Genomic DNA, 24,232 nt, shown 5'->3' on the forward strand with positions numbered 1-24,232 from the left:
TGGCTCAGCAGGTGATCAGACACAGACAAGATCCACAATGCAACATCTGCAGATTTAGATTTGTGTGCAAAGTGTGAATACAAATAAATAAATAGAAAGAAAGAAAGTCGGTGGAAACATAGAGATCATGAATAGCTCTCCTGTGGAGTAAAAGCCTGTTTAAGGTGCTTGTGATCGCCACAGGCTTCCTACAGAGACACTGTCCTACTCTCCTCTTTCAAGAGGGACACTACGCAGCAGGTAGACGGCTGTCAAGCTGAGTGAAGACTGGCTTTTGAGAAGTCAGTTCATCTTATCTGCAGTCTCACTCCTGACACAACACTCCAGCAAACAAAAAGCCCCGGACTTCTTCCTTTACCACCTCACACGCACAGCTTCCCGTGCACTTGAGTCTTCTGGAAGTCTGTGGCTCAAACACTTCTGGGGCTTCACAGAGCAACATGCTTGTTAAGATCAATGCTATGCATCTGTGGCGTCCGTCTTCAGTGAGAACTGGGTATTTTTCATCGTTCCATATATGTTCCCACATCCACTTCTATGTGTGGAGCGGTTGTCGTCTCCATCGTCTGTGTGTATTTGAGATACACCTGCGGCTGTCTTCATTTGAGCTGATTAGCGTTAAGCTTGTTGACGACTGTCTCTCGGTCGCACACAGTGCCCTCCTGAATTTATGTCCCAGACCCTCCTGTGTCATCTTCACTCACTCTTCAAAAGAAGCACCTTTGACGGCACAGAACATTTAGCCATGGAGCCAAGGGAAGAGCATTGGTTTGTGAAATAATAGGCTTGGATTTCATCGCTGTGCAGTTTCCACTTTGAGACGTCGTAGTTACTGGAGAAACTCTTTAAAGCTATCTCAAGACATCTCAGATCTGATTCAGCGTTGTGTGTAATTTCATATCATATCGCAACAGATCAGCCACCGGCTGATGGTGAAACTACTTTGCTTTCTCCCCACAGTGTGAATATGAAAACACAAAGTGCATGTATTTGATTTAGAAAAGTTCAGAGGTATCAAACTCTTTCTTGTGGAGCGCCTCTATTCCTTCTAAAGCAAACATCTACTCTGTGTTTTTATTGCTTGCTCAAAGTTTTAACTTTCAAGAGACTGCTGATGTCAAACTTAAACGTTTCATGTGCGTTTGACAAAGTAAACATTTGCTCACCTGGGCCGACAGCCAGTATTTAATGGAGCGCAGCGTAAGATGTGACGGAAGATGAAAACAAAACTACTTGCCCCTTGGAGATTCTCAGGGATTGTTCTTAAACTACCAAGCTCAAGTCTCTCATTCTATACTCAAACTGAGAAAAAAATAGACTTTAACGTCAGTATTCAGCTTTTAGATTACTATCCTGCACATTATGGGCATTTTGTGTGTTTTTGCTCTGTTAGTGCATGCGTCTGTGGTTTTCTTAAATATACATGTGTAAAGCTTTTGATCTATAATGGTACACAAAAATGTACATAAGAAAGTAAACACAATATCCATGTTCTTTTCTAGACAATGAGAGGGGAATTCAATAAACAGCATTGTGTTAGCAACGCAAAAGGTTGTGGGTTCAATTCCCAGGGAACACGTTAGCTTGAATGCAGCTTGAATGCACTGTAAGTCACTTTGGATAAAAGCATCTGCTAAATGCATACATTTATTTATTTGTTTTATTTATACATTTAATAATTTAATAAATAAATTAAAATTTAATATATGGTATTTCTGCAGTGTTGCCAAGTCCATGCGTTTTCCAGCAGAATTTGGTTACTTTTATACTGTTGTCTGATGGAGGAGGTTTTGACCCCCCAGAAACCAAATTGGATGTGATTGGGATAGAATTTGGTACCAATTAGGGTGGTTTTGTTATGCAGACCTGGCAACCCTGTATTTCAGCACAAAACCATACACGCAGCTTAAGGTGAGGTCACATTAACGAAACTTAAAAAATGACTTTTGGCTGCAGAATTTTGACACTTCCACACGTTTATGAACATAAAAACTCACAGCCCAATATAAGCAGGCGCTGTATGTCGAACAGTGCTTATCCAAGCTGATTCAAATTCACGTCATTCCTCCATGTGCAAGTCCTTTCTATGCAAATGACGCTCTTTATAAAATGATCATTAACATACACTGGCTAACGCAGTTGACACTGTGCTTTCAAAGGGAAGAGAACAATCTGGATTTTGTTTCAAATTAATGTTTATGTATGTTTTCTAGTGATCAAGGCAGCCATAAAGAATCATTCGGCTTTGTAAAGAGTCGATTTGTGAGGTATCGTATTCATGGTATTCAGTCTTCCAGATCAAGTCGAGGGTTGAATTGCTATCAGCACTAATTTTGTCTCCATATTTACAGCAATACCTGATTTACATAATTCCGTCAATGAATCAAGTGCTAAAATAAGGCACGCAAATAAACAAAATCCCATTCAGACTTCAGTGGTGATCAGACAGACGAGTCAGTTCATGCTTGGTAAACATGTTTACCGAGTTATTATTGTTTTCACAACATCTTAAGTCCATGACTGACATCTGAATCATTTTGGTCCATATGCATGCTCATATAGTGTTGTATTGAAGCTGTACACATATCTCACATACTCTAGTCGGTGGAGTATTGTATTCTTTCCACTGGAATGAGCTGACATAAATATAAATCTCATCATGAGCCGCCACAGTAAACAGGAGTTAGTGTAATGATGGTGATGATGGATGGTGAGTGTTAGTGGGCAGCTGTAGGGTTCAAAGAGACTTACTTATTTATAGTGACTGGCTTACAGCCAAACATGCCTGAACCGCTTTACGTCCAAATCTGTTTGGACCCCCCATCAGGCACACAGTCCCCTCTGAGTCCCAGCAGGTGCTTCCTTCAACTGCATTCCCATAGCTTGTCTCTTCAGTCCTGATGGAAAGCACAGATTATCACCAGATCGTCTGCACAGGAACCAGCTAACAGCAGAACACTGCAGGCTTTGCACTTGTATTCAACTCATGTAACAAGTGCCAAGTTTCATTGATTATTCCTTCTCAGCCTGGTTTTCTCAATGCATCTTATTAATGGTTGAATTGGTTTATCAAGAAGAGATTAGCTTTGTGAACCTTGAGGTTCTAGTGCCGTGTTCTGCAAATTAAACCAGTCGAGAGAAAGATCCAGTGACATGTTGAGTTTGTCTATGCTAAGACTATCAAAAAGAATTGGCAAAAAGCCAAAAATATGAAAGTCTGATCGATGTGATTTAGCGCGTTACCATTTTTAATGATCTTCCAGATCAACTCTGGTCTTTTAGATTAGAATTGGATCATAAATCATTATAATGTCATAAAAAAAAAACAATCAGTGATTGATTTTGCATGTTTAATCTTTGTCATATATGGCATACGAGTCAATAATGAGCTATGGGGTTAATGTCTAGAGATCAATGTCTAGATGAAAGAAAATGTTTAATATTCTTCTGTGCTTGTCTTCAAAGACCTGCCTCCCCCTGCCACCAGAGAGAGACCACCCGGCTGTAAGACAGTGTTTGTGGGCGGCCTGCCAGAGAACGCCACAGAGCAGCTGATTGTGGAGGTGTTCGAACAGTGCGGGAGTATCATCGCCATCCGCAAGAGCAAGAAGAACTTCTGTCACATCCGCTTCGCTGAGGAGCACACGGTGGACAAGGCCCTCTTCCTGTCAGGTGCATGATCGGGAGGATCTTCCTCTGTCACTGCAATGCCAAGAGTCATTTAATTTACACTAACAGCAGCTATCCTGTAAATTGTGTACTTACGTTATAGATTACACCCTTAATATTTCACAACGTCATAAGTAAGAATTAGGGCTGCGACAACGCGTCCAGGTCATCGATGACGTCGACGCAAAATATGCGCATCGATTCGTCGACCTGTTTTTATTTCTAAAACATAAAACGTTTACCTTATGTGCGCTGAATATACGCGATGGCCGCATTTTTTCAGTAAGCTAGGCCCTATGTGTTCAGTAAGCTTGTTTCAGTAAGCTAAGTGTTTTCAAGGCTTCAAGGTTTTATTGAATGCTATCTCTATACAAGTGCAAAGTAATGCATTCTTAGTCAGTCTTTTATTTTGTAATTTTAAGAGCAATAAACATATATTGCATGTTAAGGAATTCATGTTTTTTTCATTCAGATAATGTAAATCAACAAGTATAATTGTTAGTAGTCAATTAATGGGGAGATAATCGAAATCGAATCGGTCTGAAAAAATTAATCGTTAGATTAATCGATGCATCGAAAAAATAATCGCTAGATTAATCGTTTAAAAAATAATCGTTTATCCCTGCCCTAATAAGAATACAAATAAGAGCATTAAATCATGCTTAGCATTTATATGCCACGCCACGTGATTTAGAATAATTTCACTTAACCTTTCATCAGATTGAAATGAGGCCCATGTGTCCACAAGTTGACTCTTGACTTGATTTAGAATTAATGAGGGGGGCGTGGCTTCCGCACATCAATCACAGCCCTCAAGATCTGTAGACGCTGGCCCTCGGGAGTCCCTGACAGAAGAGGTCACCGAGAAGACAAGCGCAGACACCTAGTAATAAATGTCTGCCTTTTAACGCTGCATATCAATCACCTCCTCGACACGGGTCACATGAGCTGCTTCTCTATCCAGTCTCATCTTAAATCAGTCTTCGTATGCAAATATTAGCATGTCCACCTCAGCCACAGAACGCTAATTTAAAGAGCCGGTCGCTTCAATAATACCCTTTCCATTATTTATTCTTCTCTGAGTGTTGCTCTCTCAGTGGAGGAGGACGAGATTGAAGCGACGCCCCGTATATTATATGGCCTCGTGACGCAGGTCTGCAGGCCTTTCCATAAATAATGCCGCTCGTTTCTAACGCGAACACATTGCGTAAAATATTTAACAGCGTCTCGAGGGCTGTAAAGCGGTGATAGAGGGGCGGAAGCAAACTGTGAAGCTCTTTCTCTCATATCTGTTGACACGGGCGTCTGTGGATATACACCTCAGCTTCTCTGAAATCTACTCGCAGCATCATACGATTCATTATTTTCACGTAACGCTTGGCCATTTGTCAAAATGCTTTTCAGAGCAATTGAAATATATAAACCTTCATACAAAATCCTTTTCTTTTTTCAGCCCTATCACAAGCCGGATTATTCTCATACATCTCGGCTTGTCTGAGCTGGTAGGGGTTTTAGGTTTTCGATTTTCTGGTCTGAGTGTAACTTTTGAGGAGTTTTACATTTGGTACAATATAACCAAGTGTGCGTGGTTTGGCCTTTACACAGTTTGTCAGCAAGCACATGTTAGACGTAAAGCTTAAGCATCGGAGAGAGTTTGTGGGAGTCTCTTTGTCACGGGTCACTTCATGAATCAGTGTTGATATTATGTTGTTTTTCTCATTACATTCCTGTGGTTTGTTTAGGCTGAATACTTTTCTGCTTCTCTCATTTTATTTTCCTGTTCTCCTTCCTTTTTTTACCATTTAACTTCTTTCACTCTACTACTTTTCCTCCTTTTTCCATTCCTCCTTGTTTCCTTTCCTCTCCATCCTTTCCTATACTTACTTTAATTTTCTCAATTCCCTGTTTTTTTTTTCTTCTTTGTCTTCATTTTCATTCTTTTCCTTTGTTTTTTTTTTCTTTTTTTGTTCTTCTGTCATTTCTTATCCTGTCCTTCACTCCACTTCAACTTCTTTTCTCCACTCCCATTTCCATTACCTTTTTTTTCTGTTTCCTCTTCCTCTTTCTTTTCCCGTTTTTCCTTTCCTTTTCCATGTCTTTTCGTTTCCACTTCTTCACACCCTTCCCATTCTTTTCCTCATTTTCCCTTCCTCTTTCCTTTCTTTCCCTTTGATTGGTTCACCTTTCCTCTTCCTTTCATTTTCTCGTGATTTTCTTTAATTGTTTTTCCTTTACTCCCCTTCCCATTCTTTTACCTCTTACCTGTTTATTTGACGAATTCCTTTCCTTTTTCTTTTCTTATCCACTTCCTCTCCATCTTTCCCATTTCCCTTCCTCCCTTTCCCCTTCTTTCAATCCCTTGATCCATTTCCCTTTCCCTTCTTATTTTATTTTCCTGTCATCCTTTCCTTTCCTAATTTTTCCTTTTATTTTTCCCATTTCTCATTCTTGTTTTTCCTTTCCTGCTTTACTCTGCTTCCCCTTCCATTTCCACTTTATTTTCCTCACCTTCGATATTCCCTTTCCTTTTCTTACGTCACTGTCCGTTTCCGTTTCTCTGTCCTGTAGGTTATAGGATCCGGCTGGGATCCAGCACAGATAAGAAGGACACCGGCCGGCTGCATGTAGACTTCGCTCAGGCTCGAGATGACCTGTACGAGTGGGAGTGCAGACAGCGCATGCTTGCGCGGGAAGAGAGACACCGGCGCAGGATAGAAGAGGACCGCCTGCGTCCCCCCTCGCCGCCCCCCATCGTCCATTTCTCTGAGCACGAGTGCAGCCAGCTCGGAGAAAAGCTCAAAGGTGGGACACGTGACGTGTTAAGCTTCTGTCACAGTGATTTAGTTGTTTTCATCAGTCACACGTCTGTTGTTTCCTGTTGTCTGGTTGCATCTAAAAGCTAGTTGTCTCTTTGAGTTTGACATTCCATGCAGTTTAATAGAAACCATCTGTTTAACATTGCATTTTTTTTGAAAGAGAAAGTGTATTAAAGAGAAGCTTTTGAGATGAAATCAACAGTGTATTAGCCATATGCAGTTCAGCTCAGTTTGCAGTGTTTACAGGTAAAAGATGAAGGACAGAGAGGACAGGATGATATTGCATTCTGGAGAAAATATCAATAGCATCCTTACATCTGCTAGATTTGCCTGTATAATCAATATTGGACAAGTTTGACTATTATTTTTGAATCTGTTAGTTCTGATTTATTTAGTCTGAGGCAGATTAATGAGCAACTAAATCAGTTTATTGATAGAGAAGGATTTCATATTCATGACACATTGATGCAATCTTAAAAGGGCTGATGGATTATTCATTTAAATTATTTGACAGCATCTTTTGTTTATCTGTAGTTAGGACGTCTATAAATAAATCAAAGCCTCCTAGAATTCCCAGTCAGACGTGTGTTTGTGTGCTTTACAGGAATACAGTAACAAGAATACAAAAAAAATATATATACAGTACAGACCAAAAGTTTGGAAATATTACTATTTTTTATGTTTTTGAAAGAAGTTTCTTCTGTTCATCAAACCTGCATTTATTTGATCAAAAATACAGAAAAAAATATAATATTGTGATATATTATTACAATTTAAAATAATTGTTTTTAAATGTATTATACTTTAAATTATCATTTATTTATGTGATGCAAAGCTAAATTTTTCGGATCATTATCACATGATCCTTTAGAAATCAATCTAATATGATGATTCATTATCAAAGTTGGAAACAGTTCTGCTGCTTAATATTTTTTTCAGAACATGTGATACTTTTTTAGGATAATTTGATGAATGAAAAGTAAAAAAAAAAAAAAAAAAAAAAAGAAGCTATGTTTTTAAAATATAAATATTTAGTAATAACAATATACACTACTGGTCAGTAATTTGGGGTCAGTAATTTTTTTTCTTTCTTTTTTAAAATAAAATCAATACTTTTTATTCAGCAAGAATGTGTTAAATTGATAAAAAAGTGATAGTAAAGAAAATATATTATTAGAATATATTATTCGATTTTTTTTTTTTATTATTTTGAATAAATGCAGATCTTTTTAACCTTTTATTGATCAAATATATCAGACAGCAGAACTGTTTCCAACACTCATAATAAATCAGAATATCAGAATGATTTCTAAATGATCATGTGATCGACTGGATGTTACATGTGACACTGAAGGCTGGAGGAATGATGCTGAAAATTCAGCTTTACATCACAGGAATAAATTATCTATATTCAAATAGAAAACAATTATTTTAAGTTGTAATAATATATCACAATATTACAGTTTTTTCTGTATTTTTGATCAAATAACTGCAGGCTTGATGAGCAGAAGAAACTTCTTTCAAAAACATTAAAAATAGTAATGTTTCCAAACTTTTGGTCTGTACTGTATATATATATATATATACAGCAATACCTTTGCAACAGTTCTTCATCTGTCACAGTTAAAACCAACAGCTGCGCAAATATCTGCCAAACTGTTCATTTAGTTGATTTTATTTATTTATTTATTTTTCAGATTTTAAACAAACCCAAAAACACTAAAAAATAATAGATTTCTGGAAGAGACTCCCTGTGGCGTTCATTAGTGATTTTCAGTTTTCTCTGTTTCTCATCTCATTCCCAGCCAAAAGTCGCAAGCCAAAGCTTTGTAGTTTCAGAGCAATCGGTTTGACTGTTTTCCACACGCACACACACACACACACACACACACACACCTGTGTGCCTCTGGACTTCATGAACGACTGAATCATTTTGAGTAATATTACCCCTTTTAACAGAAAGCTCTCCATAATATCCATGAGTTATGATTGACAAGTTCAATCGTCCAAGCTCTTTGCATTCTGTTCCTGTTCTCTTGTCCTCTCCTAAATGTCCTCTACTCCGCTAGTGTGCATTCGCTGTCTCTTTTAGCCCAATAAACATGTCCTGCTAATAAGTTTTGACACTAGAAGGTCCCAGATGAGAAGTGTTGCTTTCCAACTCCGTACTGAGCTCTCGTCCCACCATCTGTTTCTCCCCCACCTTTTTTCCTTTCCCCACTCAGACGACTCCAAGTTTGCCGAAGCCGTGCGTGTCCTTCTGACCTGGGTGGAACGAGGGGAGGTAAACCGCAGAAATGCCAACAACATCTATTCCATGATCCAGTCCTCCAACAGCCACATCCGCCGGCTGATGAACGAGAAGGCCGCGCATGAGAAGGAGATGGAGGAGGCCAAGGAGAAGTTTAAGAACGCTCTCGCCGGGATTTTAGTACAATGTGAGTGTTCCTTTACAGATGTTGCTACTCACCCACACAGCATTTTTGGGCATCATGTGCATTTCACAGTACACTAGGCTTGGAGAGATGTTAACTTACTGATGATAAATATACTGTTTACATCCAAAAAAAAAAGGCATTTTGCATAAAAGATTTTCAGACTGAACAGGAAATTACTAAAAATGGTGTTGAAACCTTGATTGAAAATAATGGATTTTTGGCCTTGTGCTGATTTCCATCATTATTGGTGCTGGATTTTACATGAATTATGATAGCTCACAGATCACAGCTCTGCTGTAATAAGACCCAATTGACCCAATCGCAGCTGGCGGCTGTAGATTTGCATTTCTCACAAACCCTGAAATGATTTCACTGATTTCATCCATTCGGAGCACATATAATTGCAAATACATGACTAAATAATACCAAGATTTTAGGCCAGATTTCACACGTGCATGAGTGATTATTTGACTTTTATATGCCACAATTGACATTTAGATCAGTCTTGCTGTATGTATGAGAATGTGTGATCCATAACGTAATAATAGAAACGTTAAGAAGTCGGTAAGAGTTTTTAAAGGAAGTCTCAAGGTTGCATTCATTTGCAAAGAATTTTCAGCATCATTAATCCAGGCTTCACATGACACTTTAATGAATAGAAAACAGCATCTATTCGAAGAGAAATCTTTTGTAACATAACTCTACTACATCCTTGAGTATTAATTTCCTCCCTCACAAATCTACATTTTTGAGTAGTAGTGTATGTCCAGCTAACTGTATATATTTCTTCAGTATAAACCATTGGTATCACTTTCATTAAACGTATCGAGCATTATTAGAAATGCAGCGCCAGGACTGAAAGCCCAGAGAGGTGCCTGTTGTGTGACGTCACTGTAGTTTCATCTCTGCTATCAGACACAAAAGGAAGCATTGGGTAAATGGGTGCTGTCAGCTACCGTATGATTACACTTCACTTCCTGCCATCATGATAGTACGCCCAACGCAAGCAGTGCTTTGTACGTGATTGATCCAGTGCCCAGAGAAATGGAGCTACCACTCACACACGTATAGTTTCCTTGATGCATGGCAGTGTGCATTTGATTCAAGGATTCATTAGGGTTTGTGGGATATATACAGAGAATGTTTCATTAATATGCAACTAGGGTCAAAGAAATGGAACAAAAATGAACACAGACCTATTGAAAGGTCAAGGCAGAGAAAATCTTGCTTTGAATATCATGCATATTTATCTCTTGATGAAGTGTAATTCAATGTACAGCATGGCGTGTGTATTTACTGAAGAACGAGGAGGATGTTATTCAGATGTATTTATTAGAAAGCTACACTTCTGAATGCAACGGCAAAGGTTAAGAAAATCTGCCCATTTTTTGACTTCAGTTTGCTGTCAGTTACTCGTACACTGCAGCTTTTCCACGACTAGGTTTTCTAGTGTACACGCTTTGATCTGAGATCAGTGTGCACCAAAGGTAAGTTCCCCAGAGGCTTCTATCACTTTGAGCTGAATGCAGGAGAAGGTAGAGTATGCGGACCATGTGTAGATCTTCACGACCCTGAGTCTGTGATTTGGTTTAGATGTTAGTCTCTGGACAGCACACCTGATGACCCTTCATAGATTAAAAGCAAGTAAGTAAATCACTAGTGTCATGTCTGGCTCGACTGATTGCTCACATAACCTTGACTTGAGCTTGTAGAGAATCAAAAACACTTCTGATGACATGCCACTCAACAACACACCTGTTCCAGAACACTTCCTGTCAAACCTGTATGTATGATGCATTATATATAATGCACAATTCCTTATAATGTGCAGCAAAGCCATTTTCTGTAAACGCTACCTTTCTAATGTCTGGGGCTTCTCTTTGGAAGCAATTTAAACTTTTATTCAACGAGGACACATTAATTGTTCAGAAGTGACATTTATAATGCCGCAAAAGATTTCTACTTCTATTAAATGCTGTTCTTTTGAACCTTTTGAACAGTGTATCATGTAGCGTTGAAAAAAATGAATTGTTCCTTCGAGCGGCACATTTCTGAAGGATCATGTGACATTGATAACTGCAGTGAAAATTATGAAAATTCAGCTTTGCATTCAGAGACAAAATCTCACTGGCCCTAGACTTTTGAATGGTAGTGTGTGTATCTGTGGAAATTATTAAATTGTCTGGATATAGTAAGGTATAGGCGAACAACAAAAGCCTATTTTTAGATGTGTTGCATGAATAAGTCATTGGATTATTCATTATGTTTTATGACATATGAAGATAAAAGTGGTGAACAATGAAAAAAAAAAAATCTGTGGTTTTTCTTTGCAGTTGACTCTGAACCAATTGTTTTAGTAAGAAAAGGATGAGAATAAACAAATGTTAAAGTTCACACCGCACTTATTTATACACTCAGTCATATAGGCTTTGCAGACTCGCCAGAAATAGCCTTTATCTTTGTGTTCGTTGAATAATCAGTGAAACTTTTTTTAGTAATGTTATTCAGCAGAAAACCTCATTTGAGTCTTTTCATACAAGTTATTGTGTTTCAGACACAGACAACATTAATATTTTCATGATAACACCCCTGAAGAGTAAACACATGATGGCACAAGAAATGTGGTGCTAATCATGGAGTTTAAAAGTGTTATAATTGTGGTTAAAGTATTTGTAAGAACATGCAAATGATTATAAGATTACATTATAAGGCATTATGAATTATAATGCATCGATACATATTACAGGCTTCATAGAAAGTTTTCCTCCTCCTATACTAACTTCACTTCTTATTATTGATACAATCGGAGTTCCTGGTCCAGTCGTGGTTCACTGTCCTATAGACATGAAGATCTGGAGTAATGCTTGATTTATCTGTGATGTCATACAGGAACTTGATCTAATGTGAATGTCATGGTAAGTTTCTGCTTATGCCTTCACTGTCACCGCTGATGTCTGTCTATGCCATGCACTATAGTCGTCTGTGACCCTGGAACACAAAACCTGAATTTTTTGACTGGTTTTGTGGTCCAAGGTCACATATAGAGATGGAGCTTCGCAAGCATCCACAGACATGAACATATTTACCAATACGCCTCTTCTCTAGCGACAGGTTGGAATCCAAAGGTGTTTTATTGTTTTGAAGAGACAAAACATCACCTTCCCAGAGATGCAGACTTCATCTGCCAGAATATGTCTTTGCTGTTTTGTTCATTCTCATAGATATTTGGTTCTGAAGCCTGTCAGGTTTTTCTAATGGCTTCAGAGCGTCTGCTTGAGGAAATAGTGACAGTAGTGGTTTGCAACCAAGCCTTCTTGAGCTGTCTGCCAGAGTTATCTTCTATCAGGAAAACTAGCTACAGATTTTTCATCAGAAAGGTCATTTCACCTTAGAAGCACCTTCTAGTAGCTTCCCTTGGTATTTAGCAGTGTCCAGCCTTTTATCTGCAAGCAGCAGACAGCAACCTTTGATACGAACCAAGTATCTGGCACTGTAGTAATGTCTGGTCTGTCGTGATGGCGAACACGTGCGGCGGGAGAATCGCTCACGCAAAGGAGAAGAAAGCATTGTCAAAGTCAAGCATCTGTCTTATCTGAACGCAGACAGACTGGTGCTGTCACATACCAAATCTGTACAGTTTGTAGTTAAAGTGTTCATGTTTCTGTAAACTACCTTGCAGAAAACAGCTTTCTTATTATTGCACAAACATGGGAGAACACAAGTAAATATTTTTACATAATGCTTAATATTATAAATCTGTAGTATTTTATACAGATAAATTCACTAAATTATCTCTATGCTTAATGCCATAGATGTATATTTGAGCTTAAGTCGTATTATATACTGTATCTGGTAGCTGAGCAGCAGAGAAAGCTGCTTGTAACACTGAGATCGTGATTTCTTTTCCCAGGGAATGCATGAACAATGAAACGGAAAATATAGAAATATACCATAAAAACAGCACAAGTCGCTTTAGATAGAAGCATAAATGTAAATGCACATTACAGTGTCATAGCCCAGTACTCCGGGGGGTGAATGAGTTATCTTCAAAGGTCTGTGCCTTTAAATTAAAGTGAAAGTGACCCATACTCGGAGTTTGTGCTCTGCAACACACACACACACACAGTAAATACACACAGAGGGCAGCCATATTAATGCTGTAGCACCCGGGGAGCATTTTGGGGTGAAATCTAGCTTGCACAGCTAAAGGCCGTTGTTTTGGCCTACATGATTTTCATTTGCAAATGGTGAACATTCAGAACTCAAACTAGTGAAATTTTTCCATGCACATCTGACTAAAAACACTGCACCCTTACATGCACCTACACAATCTCAGTGGTGCATACACTCAGGCACATGCTCTCCATCCTAGCTTTGCTATCGATCTCTTCCATCTAATTAAAGGATGCTGAAGTCACTATCGATCGGCCTCTCTAGCTCTTGAGCATGCTGTTGCTGCAGACAGATTAGTTTGGCATCCTTTCTGACTCCCCAGGGTTTATTAACCCCCCTCACGGAGAGAGAAATGGGATCTCTGAGTGAATCTGCATAGGTCACTTTATACCCTCAGTAATGATGTCATGCATCCATCAAGCCGCTGCCACCATATGTTTTCGTCTGTCAGTCCTTCAGTTACATCACTTTGGCTGATGGATGCTTAGTTGTCATTTCCCAGACACTTTTTTCGGATCCATGATGCATTGCACATGCAGAAACTCTTTGAAATAGGGTGTGATAGTCTTAAATGTTCTAGTCATGGCAGTAGCTTAAAGACTATCAGATTTTGCTAAAAGTAACAGGCATGCTGAGATTTAAAGGAATACTTGAAGTCTAGAGGACAAAACCTAGTGAGACGCCTTGCTGTCTGTTTCTTTCTGAAGGGCCACTCACACTGACAGTGTTAAATATCGATAAACCAACCTGAAACCAACCTGAAATATCGATAAACCAACCTGAACCAACCTTATCCATTTGGATAAGAGGGACCGTGAACTTTGTGATGCCACAAAATGAAGCAATCTTGTGCAAAATAGCTGAAATGTAATTTTTTTTATTTTTTTGGAACATAACAACCTTTACATTATTATTTTGCTAAGTTAAGAGCAAGACATTCTAATAGACCAACACTTAAATGATTAAAATCACGAAATAGCGCTCCATTCATTGCATTGATGTATTTTACAGATTTTTTTATTTTTAAGTTTAACGTAATAATACTGCCTTTCAAAATTTGATTGGTAACATTTTTTTCATGTTTTTGAAAGTAGTCTCTTATCCTCACTGCATTAATTCAAACAAAAATCAATAATATTGTGAAATAATGTGATTTATTCTTGATCAGAAATCCTTATAATATGCTTTTTTGCTGCTCAAGAAACATTTTTAAACAGTAGTGTATGTTTTGCCTTGTCATCCACTATCTTGGATGATTTTTTTCTCTACGAAGGATATGTGTGGTGCTGCCTTGCGTTTAAGCCACAGGAATGTGCATAATTATGCCGCCTACTTTTTGGTTCAGCTTTCATGTCATTAGCCCACCGATGTTACCTCAAAACACCGTCTAGGTCGGCAGATTGCTAGTTTTTGGAACAGAGTTTATGTCAGAGATGTCAGAGCAGCACATTCTATTAGCAGCTGTGATTCTCAGCAGCTGTTCCCCTTTCGTCCTGCCCTTTCTTCCTGTCTTACATTCTCACAGGAAATTACTGCCATGTATCTCCAGCATCCAAAGCACTCTTGCCCCCTAAACCAGTTGATTGACTGCCTTGTCAACAGATGACTATTTCTTGAAAGTTTCCTTTAATGAGTTTACATAAATGAGACGCCCTCTATAATCTATACACACTGAAGTAATGAGCACAGTCTGTCATAGATAAAACATTCATATATCATTAGGCTTCCACATGATGTACTCTTAAAATACTGGAAATGCTATCCGGCCAGAAAAGTTCATGAAGGTGAGAGGTGAGTTGTGGTAATCGTGAAAGAATAAACATGAGACGGAACTGTTGATTTCAGGTAATTGTAGGGTATTCATTATTCTGCTGTTTAATCTTCCCAAGAGAGTCTACGAATCTGTCATTGTTGACTTACCCACATGTAATATTTCATCCAGAATGTTATTCAGAATGTTCCAGCTGCTATTTCGCTACATAGAACAACACCTCATAGCTGCCACAGAAGTTAAAGGAATAGTTTTTCACAAAATGAAAAATGTGTCATCATTTACTTGTTCTCATTTCGTTCCAAACCAAAAATGTTTCAGAGAATGAAAGTCTTGCTGCTTGGACCCCAACGTTCTTCTCAAATATAAAATATATTTGTGCTCTACAGATGAAAGGAACTCATACAGGTTTGGAATGACATGGGGGTGAGTAAATAATGAGAGACTATTCATTTTTGGGTGAACTCTCCCTTTTTTCGAAGAGACATAAATGTGATCTAATTCAGATCTCGTCCCTATAGATACACCAGTCACCCCAGCTCAGTGTTTATGCTGTATAGAGGGGGGTAGGGGAAAACAAAATCACTTCCTTCCAACCTGACATAAAATTTTTCAATCCTCTGCACCTTCCCAATCGCCCCTCTCTCTCTTTCTTTCTTTGGACGCCCATACTGGCCCCTGCATCCCCTGCCACAGTTGAGCAGATTGTGTCTGTATTCCACGCTGCTTCCAAACAAAAGGCATGGGACCATTTCTCGAAAGCCCAACGCAAGAACCTGGACATGTGGCGGAAGCAAGCAGAGGTTGGTGTTTTCATCTCTTTAAGTGAATGTGTTCATGCTTCACATTAGTTATGCAGTATGTTACTGTCATATATTAGTATTTTCCATTTCCCCTGTCCATTTGCCCTTTCGTGCCAGTTCCCCATGTGACCTTGAACTCTCCTGAAGTCCATGTATTTTCTTTTGAGTTGAATGTTAATGGTATGATAGTTTAATTGCTCAGCTCTGGTAGTGAAATGTGAATCGACACTGACCCTGAGATTTCAGCAGTTCACAGCCGGCAGGTAACATTGAGTCTCTCCTGATAGAAACAATAGAAATGTCAGTATATCAAATCATTGGTACTCCAAAACCCTCAAAGCTCAGTAAAAGAGAGATTTATTCTCTATTAGTGGAAGTTGGAGAGAGACACTGCAAGCTAATTAATGAATCCACATTTTTGTTGTTGAAGTGTTTTTTTTTTCTGTCTCTTTCCACTGTTTTCTATGGTCACTAGGTAAGTTTTAAGACATATCTGACTGTTAGTGCACGAAGACCCAATTTGGTGTCTAATTAGCACTTTAATTTCCATTGCTGGCAACATTAAAACACAATTTCACATGGATCAGAGGACTGATATTGTTTACATCTAATAAAACTGAGAACTCCTGCTCAGCAAATGATGAGTGTGAAATCAACCGAGGAGTGGACTGTCCGTGTGTCATAAAAACATGTTCCTAGAAGTTTACAGTAATTAATTTTCATTGCTTTAAAGTCAACATTATTTTTTTATCTATTGAAGAAAAATCAAAGAAAAAAATATTATTCATAATATTGCATGTTAAATGATAAAAAAAAAAGTAGCATGATGCATAAAGATGTTCTAGTGGGTAAACTTGACCTTCAGCCTGCTTAAAGTGTGTGTTGGAGAAGAGTAATAATCTACAATCAGCAACAAACTGCCATTCAGGTCTGACTTTGTTGTGGTATGTTGCATCCACTTATAATGATTCAATCAGTTCACAAGCCTTTTTTTCTAGTTCATATTTGTGTTTCATTATGACTGGGTTGTAAATGTTCACTTGAAGCCATTGGAACAGCTTAAAGATGCAGGTACTGTAAATGCTGAAAGAGACTCCTCACTGTTAACACAAGGTAGGTGTTTAAAATGAGTTGCACCATGTCCTAAATAATCCTTTATATTTTTTTATCTCATAGATGTAATTCATTTCTTTCATTCATTTCCAATAAATTTCTTAATTTCAGTTGAGCAAAAATCTAGTCATCAGAAATGGACATTTCCGTCAGAAATATTGCACACGTCCATCCATTTTCAGCGACTTGTGAAGCACATTAAGACAAATTGCTAATGCTGCCAGTTAGAGCTTCTGTTAACTTCATGAACTGAGTCCTTGATTGACCGCCTTATTTTAAAACTTAAATGACACTTTATTCGATTTGTCTCCAAATGAAAAAGTTACATATAGAGTTCGTTTAGCACTTACCCTGTTCTTCATCACTGAAAGGAGCTTATTATTGCTGCAGTAATTGTGTCCTTATTGAGCTCTCTCTTTTAGTGAGTTCCTCTCATTTAATCTATTTCATTTCTCCCGTCAGATGACAAGAAAGAGTATGCAACAACCCTAATAACCCTTGATCATTTCTAGAAGCCAATGTAGTCCTCAATTGCTGTTTTCATCCTCCAATCCCAGCTTTTGCCCTCTACTCTGACCACTAGACATAAGTTGAATATGTTTAGCCTCAGATATGAGCAGCTTCTCACTCCCAGGTTGGCATTATGCTTGCAGCTTCACCGTGACTATGACAGGAAGCTCTCAATGCTGTCACAGCGGGGTGATGCCTTGTTTGAGAAGAAGAGAAAGTTAGCAGGCCTCTCTTGCCTCTTACATTATGTATTGAGGAGCCAACCTCAAAACTGTCGGAATCCCTCTACTATGACAATGCAGGGCTTCAGGGATATGCTATGCTTTCCTTTGCCTTTGAACCTCAAACTCGAAATGTTTATGTTCTAACAGAGCCCATTAGTACCATTTAAACATCTTCTGCTGTAGGAGGTTGCTTCACTCCTGAATCCGGTTAGTTATATCTGGAGCAGGTGACGGTGATAGGTAAAAGATGACACACTATTAAACTAGGTTTACTTTTCTTTTCACCCTTGGAGCTCTGTGGACCCTCACTGCGTTTCTCTCGTAAATGTGACAGTAAGATGGCGGTATCTAGAGGATTTTCATCCTGATTTCCATGAGCTCCCCCTTGCAAGTTTTCCCGGCTATTTCTTGCGTAAACAAAGCTTCAGTCAATGTTGGTTCTGACACAGAAATGTCCAGTCAGTATTGCGGATTCTCTTCACTTTAAGCCGATTGTTATTCCAAGCAGATGGCTATTTGCAGTTGCCTAGACGACCTGACTTCAGTCACAGCACATTTATACTGTGGGCAGCTAGACGTCTTGTAGGAAAGTGTAAAGCAGGAAAGCTAGATGCCTTCCTGTGGTAGCCCCATATCATCTATTCACCTATCCCTCTCCTGATTGGGCAGATGGGCTTGTTTGCTTTCGTGCTACCTGCTCGACCTCTGTAATTCTCAGTGAGATCATGTGTTGCTTTGTGAGACAGATGGTAATGTTAATGCCGGGCCTTTTGTTTGTTATCAGAGAGTAAATCTCTCTCTCCCTGTGGCAGTTGTGTTGTCTCTATGCACACCCTTATCTGTTTGCTGTGTGCATTCCTCTTTAGGCAGAGAGCTCCTCCATCAGGAGCACCCACAGGGCAGCATCCATGCCTAGACATCTGCTTCATCTGCCCCTGCCCGGACCTGCCGATCTGTGGTGGCTGTGCAATCACTTCCTGCAACAATTAAGCCCCACTGACAGTCATTATAACACATTAATAGTCCCTATGCAAAGTTTGACTGTGCGCATAGACAAGGTTGGCCAACATCAGGCGTCTCCCCCTTGAAGAGTCCAATCTCTGTTTTACAATCTGATGGAATGGCTTATCATATTTTTGGCTCATATATTTCATGTTAATCAAAGTGTGAGAGATCATCCATCAGCGGTTGGGATTATAGATTATATTCCTCTCATTCACAGGAGATCAGAAACATCCACAATGAAGAGCTAATGGGTATTCGGAGGGAGGAGGAAATGGAGATGTCGGATGATGACATGGAGGATGCCCCGGAAAGTAAGGATTCGGATGATTCAGGTATGCAACATTTCTGATTGACAGTATATAAACAAAAGATGATTTTTTTCTTAAAGCAGTACAAGCAGTACTTCCAGTGCACCAACCACATATAGATTGAATCCACTGGTGATTTATCAGTTTTATGAGCAGCTTTTTCTCAGATCACACAGTGCTGATACATTTGCAGATAACCAGCTAATTTTCACAGTATAAATGAAGAGCGAAAAAATAATTGAGAAAGCTCTGACTGTTTAATGACCCTTGATATATTTCTGGATTGCGACTACGTAACTGCCTCTATTCACCAACTTTTTTCAATAAACATTCTTTTAGGAACTAATGAAGCTCATATAATTTCCCTTCCCTGTGAGACCTCAAACTGGTTTTGAATCTGTTTGTATCAGAAAACAATTTAGACATAAATATAAATTACTGTATGTATCTTTTCTTTTTCCCACATCATAACCAGACCTCTGAATTGTAAGGACTTTAATAATGCTCGTTACACAACGATTCCATTAACAGTTATTTTAATACTTGTTGGTTCTCTGATTGATTGATTGATTGATTGCTTGTTTGAGTCAACCACTTTGCGTTTAATACTTATTCATATATATTTATATATATAAAAAAAAAAATATGTGGGAAATTGTTAAAGTAGATGTTTTTTTTTTCTTGCCATTTGAGAGATGGACCAAAAGAAAGCAGAATTAAAACAAGTAATATCACAAGCTTGATTCTAACTTGCAACGCCCAACTGAGCACTATGGCCATGGCTGCAACACCAGCATGTTACTTTGATGATTTTACTTTCTCATGTCAGCAAATTAAATGAAATCTCTCTGCCAATTCAATGATCGGGGAGAAGTGTAATTTTAGTATTACATTTCCCACAACCCCCTGTGGTTTCCCAAGTGTGGTGCTACTGAGCCGAGCATTAGGCTGCCAGCTGCTCTTCCAGTTCATTTCAGGTTGCTTGTCACCAAAAAAAAAAATGCTGTTAGAGAACCTGTACTATAGCTGCTCAGGACAGAGAATCATGGGGTAGTGTAAAATGATCACTGTGGGATGTCATTGTCTTTTTGGCATCTTGAGACCACTTGGCACACCCTCTTTAAAGCTAGTTTGAAGTGAGACCCTCGTATACATATGTGCCGCTTAACTCATCAACTTTGAATAGAACTATTAGAGATTCTCCAGTGTAACAGAGAATCTGTCATTAGTATGAAAATATATGCAAATGTAATCACACGTTTACCAGGTTTGATTCACACATCTTCTCATCTGCGACCTTAGTTATTATAAAACATTGAAAACAATCACTGTCAGTGGGTTGTCAGATATCTGGAAGGATGTCGCAGGATACAAAAGGGCCGAAGAGCCACATGGTTAATGAAGGAGGTAATTTAACACTTGCCACATTTATGAAAACAAATATTTCAGACCTGCCAGTAAGACGTGCAACCTCTGTAAAGAGTGGGAGTGGCTTATGCTAACCTTGGTTTGAGTTTTAGCCATTTTAACTAGGCAGATTCACCTCCATCTTCACTGCAGCCCAACATGTTTGCTTTTATTTTCCCCCAGAGTTAATCAATGGTAACGGGCAAGTGTCCTCTGGCAATAGCTGTAGTACAGTGTGCAAACGGGAGCTGCTTTCTTTACTCCTGGCACCCCGGGGCAGCACAGGTCGATAGAGCTGCCTGCCATGTTGCGGAAGGTGAACCTTGATGTCTCTGAGGGCAGCAACTTGATGAGAGGAATCAATAAAGACCGCTTGCTTTCCTCCCTTTCTGTCTGTGTCTCTATGTCTCTCTTGCTCTTGTTCTTCATCCTTCTGTTTCTTTCCCCTCTAATTCACACCATACATGCTTCCAGACAAAACACAGAATTGGTAACATGGCAGCTACCTTCATATAGAATGCGTTCTTGTGCCCCGTGTGAATTGCTATTCCATTGTGCTTGGTCTAGCACGACAGAATGGCCATTCTGCAAACTTCAGTGGTCTCAAGACACGTTATTTTCAAAGATGAGATACCTTTACGGCCACATAGCATGGTCAAAATGACACATTTATCACACAGAAGTCACATTAAAACCCAAATTTCTATTAAAAACACAGCATGACCAACTTGAACCTGTTGCGAAACCTTCATTGGGAAATCTTTCGCCCTCTGGCAGAATTGCTTGGATTCCTATGGGAAACCCCTGTGAAAATATGCAAACTTTCAGAGTTTGTCATTAGGTCTCTTAAACACACAAAAATACAAAGCACATACAAAAATTATCCTTCTTAAACTATAATGAGCCGTTTTATCACTACTACGAATTATTGCATGAAATGCAAGTATATTTATAGTCAATAGGATTATCCAAATTCACATATGCACTTTTCTGTGATAAATGGTTCAAATAGTTGATTCAACTTTTTGAACTTAAAATACGTGTGGAATGTTGTACACTTCATGCACTCAACTGTTGCAGCTTTAATTATGTTGCAGAGTGGGATGGGTGTATAGTGCAACTTTGGGATTCAGCTAATTTTTCTCATATCCACAATCTTGTATCGTTGGCCGAATTGGGAATATGTTCATTGTTTCCCTTTGAATTTGGCCGAAAAGAGGATTACCATTGCTGCCTACCTTTTGGGCCACTTAAAATGCAGTCTAGGTATTCAGCTCGCTAGGTTTCGGAGCAGATCTGAGACAGGTAATGATGCATTTCCCTGCAGAGTTTCGATGTTGTTCATAGCTCAACCTGGCTTTCCTTATCTTCCACCCACGTCACTCAGATGCTCATCCTCTCCCTCTTCAGAGCCGCATAAGCAAAGATCCTTCATCAGCCTGGCGATCATACACCCAGCGTTTCCCCCGACTCCCTGCTCAATCTGAGAGGGACACGCTTCTGGGAATAATCCCGTTATCTCCTCCGGCTAGACGCTAAGCAGAGGTGGCGTCTCTGATCATCGGGTTGTTAAGAGACAGCTGAATGACGGAATGTCTTGGTGTGAAGAACCCTTTTGCGTCCGTTTTAATTACAGCCATTTGATAAAAATGCCCATGGTACATTAAGTCAAGCATTAAGTAATACACTTTCTCTCCATTTAATCCTCTCTAATTAGCCTCTGAAAGAAAAAGGAACGCAGCAGTGGTACTGAGGGTCCTTTCATCTCGGTCCATCAGCAGAATTCTCTAAGCAGCTTTTGAGGAACGCAGTTTTCTTCTTTATTTTTTACCCTTTTCAGGCCTCACCGCCACCACCTCGTGACTTATTACTCTGCACTCGACTCTTAATATCGTTCTGTTCCATTATTGGTATCTGCGTCTTCTTATTTCCCTTTCCTGTCACCAATGCACTTGTCATTTTTCATATCTCTCCTGCTCTCTCTCTGTCTCTCTGTGGTCTGTCAGGGCCGCTGGCTCAGGTGGAGGCTCTGAAAGAAGAGAACGACAGTCTGCGGTGTCAGCTGGACGCCTACAGGAATGAGGTGGAGCTTCTGAAACAGGAGCAGGGTAAAGCGCAGCCCCAGCGCAGCGAGGAGGACACCACCCGCCAGCAGCAGCTCAGCTTCCTGCAGCAGGCTCTGCAGGGCATGCAGAAGGTACACACACACAGTCAACACACCGTACAGCACAAAATCACTGTATTACACAGGGCTTTTATCTTGTTTCCAGTAAAACTATCTACATATTAGGTATCAGGCCTGATACTGAGCTCCTGTACTCATACTCATACTCATTAAAATACCCCGATACCACACCGCTTGTGATAAGTGACATATTCAGACAAAGAAGCAGACAGCAGAATGGAGTTATTAGAGGTTAAAGGGTCAGTTCAGCCAAAACTGAAAATTATGTCATTAATGACTCACCCTCATGTCTTTCCAAACCCGTAAGACTTCCATTCATCTTCGGAACACAGTTTAAGATACTTTAGATCCGCTCGTCGAGTGAATATACATTTCATCACTGGAAAGTTTTTAGTTCGGTCGGATATGTCAAAAACAAGTAAAACAATCCACAAGAAAGAGAGAGAGCGAGAGAGAGCTCACTCACTTCTGTTGTGTGATCTTTGATGTTCACTCACTTAGCACACGTAGTTTTTTGATTAAAACTAAATCATAAAAAAATAAAATTTATGGGGCATTCACTATAAACATCATTTTATTTTCAACCTGATGCATACATGAGTTTCTGGTGAAAGTGAATCTAGCAGCCTGTGTGCAATGCGCTAGGTAGTATGTTACTACTGTACGTTACTACTGGGGAGGGGAGGGTTAATTTTCCAGTAAAACTGCAGACTTCTCTTTGGGGATGTATGCCAGATTTTGTCCCTTTCTTCCAATTGATAAAAATGCAATAAAAACAGTAATATTGTGAAATATTATTAAAATTTTAAAGGGCTGTTTGCTATTTTAATAAATTTTAAGATGTAATTTATTTTTGTGGTCAAAGCTGAATTTTCAGCATCATTACTCCAGTCTTCAGTGTCACATGCTTCTTCATAAATCATTCTAATATGCTGGTTTTCATTTATTATCAATTCTTCAATTCGGTGCTCAATTATTAATAATAATTCTTATTATTATCATCAATTTTTTACTGCTTAATTTCTTGTGGAAACTGTGATGCAATTTTTTATTTTTGTTATAAAATAGAAAGTTCAACAGCATTTATTTGAAGCAAGCAAAAAGCTTGATTGACAGGCGATCTGACCAATCGGAAGTCTCCATAGAAATCTGTGGAAATGTATGAATTGATCAAGCATAATCGATGTGAATATGACCATATATATTAATGAGTTATGTATTTAACTGTGTGTGCTCAAATATGATTAGCCTGAATGATGTTTTGTTTATGAAACCAATATTAGAGTATGCAAAGACAGATGAGACCGATTCTCTGCAGACTCTCTCATTATCTCAGATAATAAAGTCTATCTTCTGGCATCAAAGCCTCAAGACGAGAGGAAGATCTCTCACAGAAGCCAACACAACAGCTTTAGAAAGCATAATGCATTAAAATATATGACAAATATTATAATGCATTTTAACTTTGGATACAATTATAAATGAAATGTCATATTGCATTACAGCATAACCGTATAATGCATAATACATAAAAGCTTCAAGTAAAGTCCCCTAACCCAATTATTCAAATGTTGACTGCAAGTGTTAAAAAAAAAACCAAACACCTGGTTTCTCCAGATCATCAATCACACACACACAGTAATAAACATGAGATGTCGAACTTGTGGAATGGATATTTCATCTGCCCACAAGCTGTAGACGTCTCCCACCCATCAAGCACTTTCATCTCTTTTATTTTTACGTTATATAAGAACTGCCGCTATTTTTAGCTGTTGTCCTCTGTTCTCCATTGTTCTTCACGTAGAGTGAC

The 24,232-nt window shown here is 38.9% G+C and overlaps 1 protein-coding gene across 6 annotated transcripts in view; it reads left to right on the forward strand.

Moving 5' to 3' along the window:
- The window catches only part of LOC127971379 (ecto-NOX disulfide-thiol exchanger 2), a 189,885-nt gene that overhangs the window by 148,797 nt on the left and 16,856 nt on the right, over positions 1-24,232 (forward strand). For all 6 annotated transcript variants that reach the window (XM_052574356.1, XM_052574358.1, XM_052574361.1 and 3 more), the window contains 6 exons: positions 3,466-3,672; positions 6,238-6,471; positions 8,711-8,923; positions 15,564-15,670; positions 18,740-18,854; positions 22,244-22,434. In XM_052574356.1, coding sequence (XP_052430316.1) covers positions 3,466-3,672; positions 6,238-6,471; positions 8,711-8,923; positions 15,564-15,670; positions 18,740-18,854; positions 22,244-22,434 — 1,067 coding nt within the window. The remainder of the gene's footprint in view (positions 1-3,465; positions 3,673-6,237; positions 6,472-8,710; positions 8,924-15,563; positions 15,671-18,739; positions 18,855-22,243; positions 22,435-24,232) is intronic.

The sequence above is a fragment of the Carassius gibelio genome, chromosome B14 (genome assembly GCF_023724105.1).
Source record: "Carassius gibelio isolate Cgi1373 ecotype wild population from Czech Republic chromosome B14, carGib1.2-hapl.c, whole genome shotgun sequence".
Classification (NCBI taxonomy): Eukaryota; Metazoa; Chordata; class Actinopteri; order Cypriniformes; family Cyprinidae; genus Carassius; species Carassius gibelio.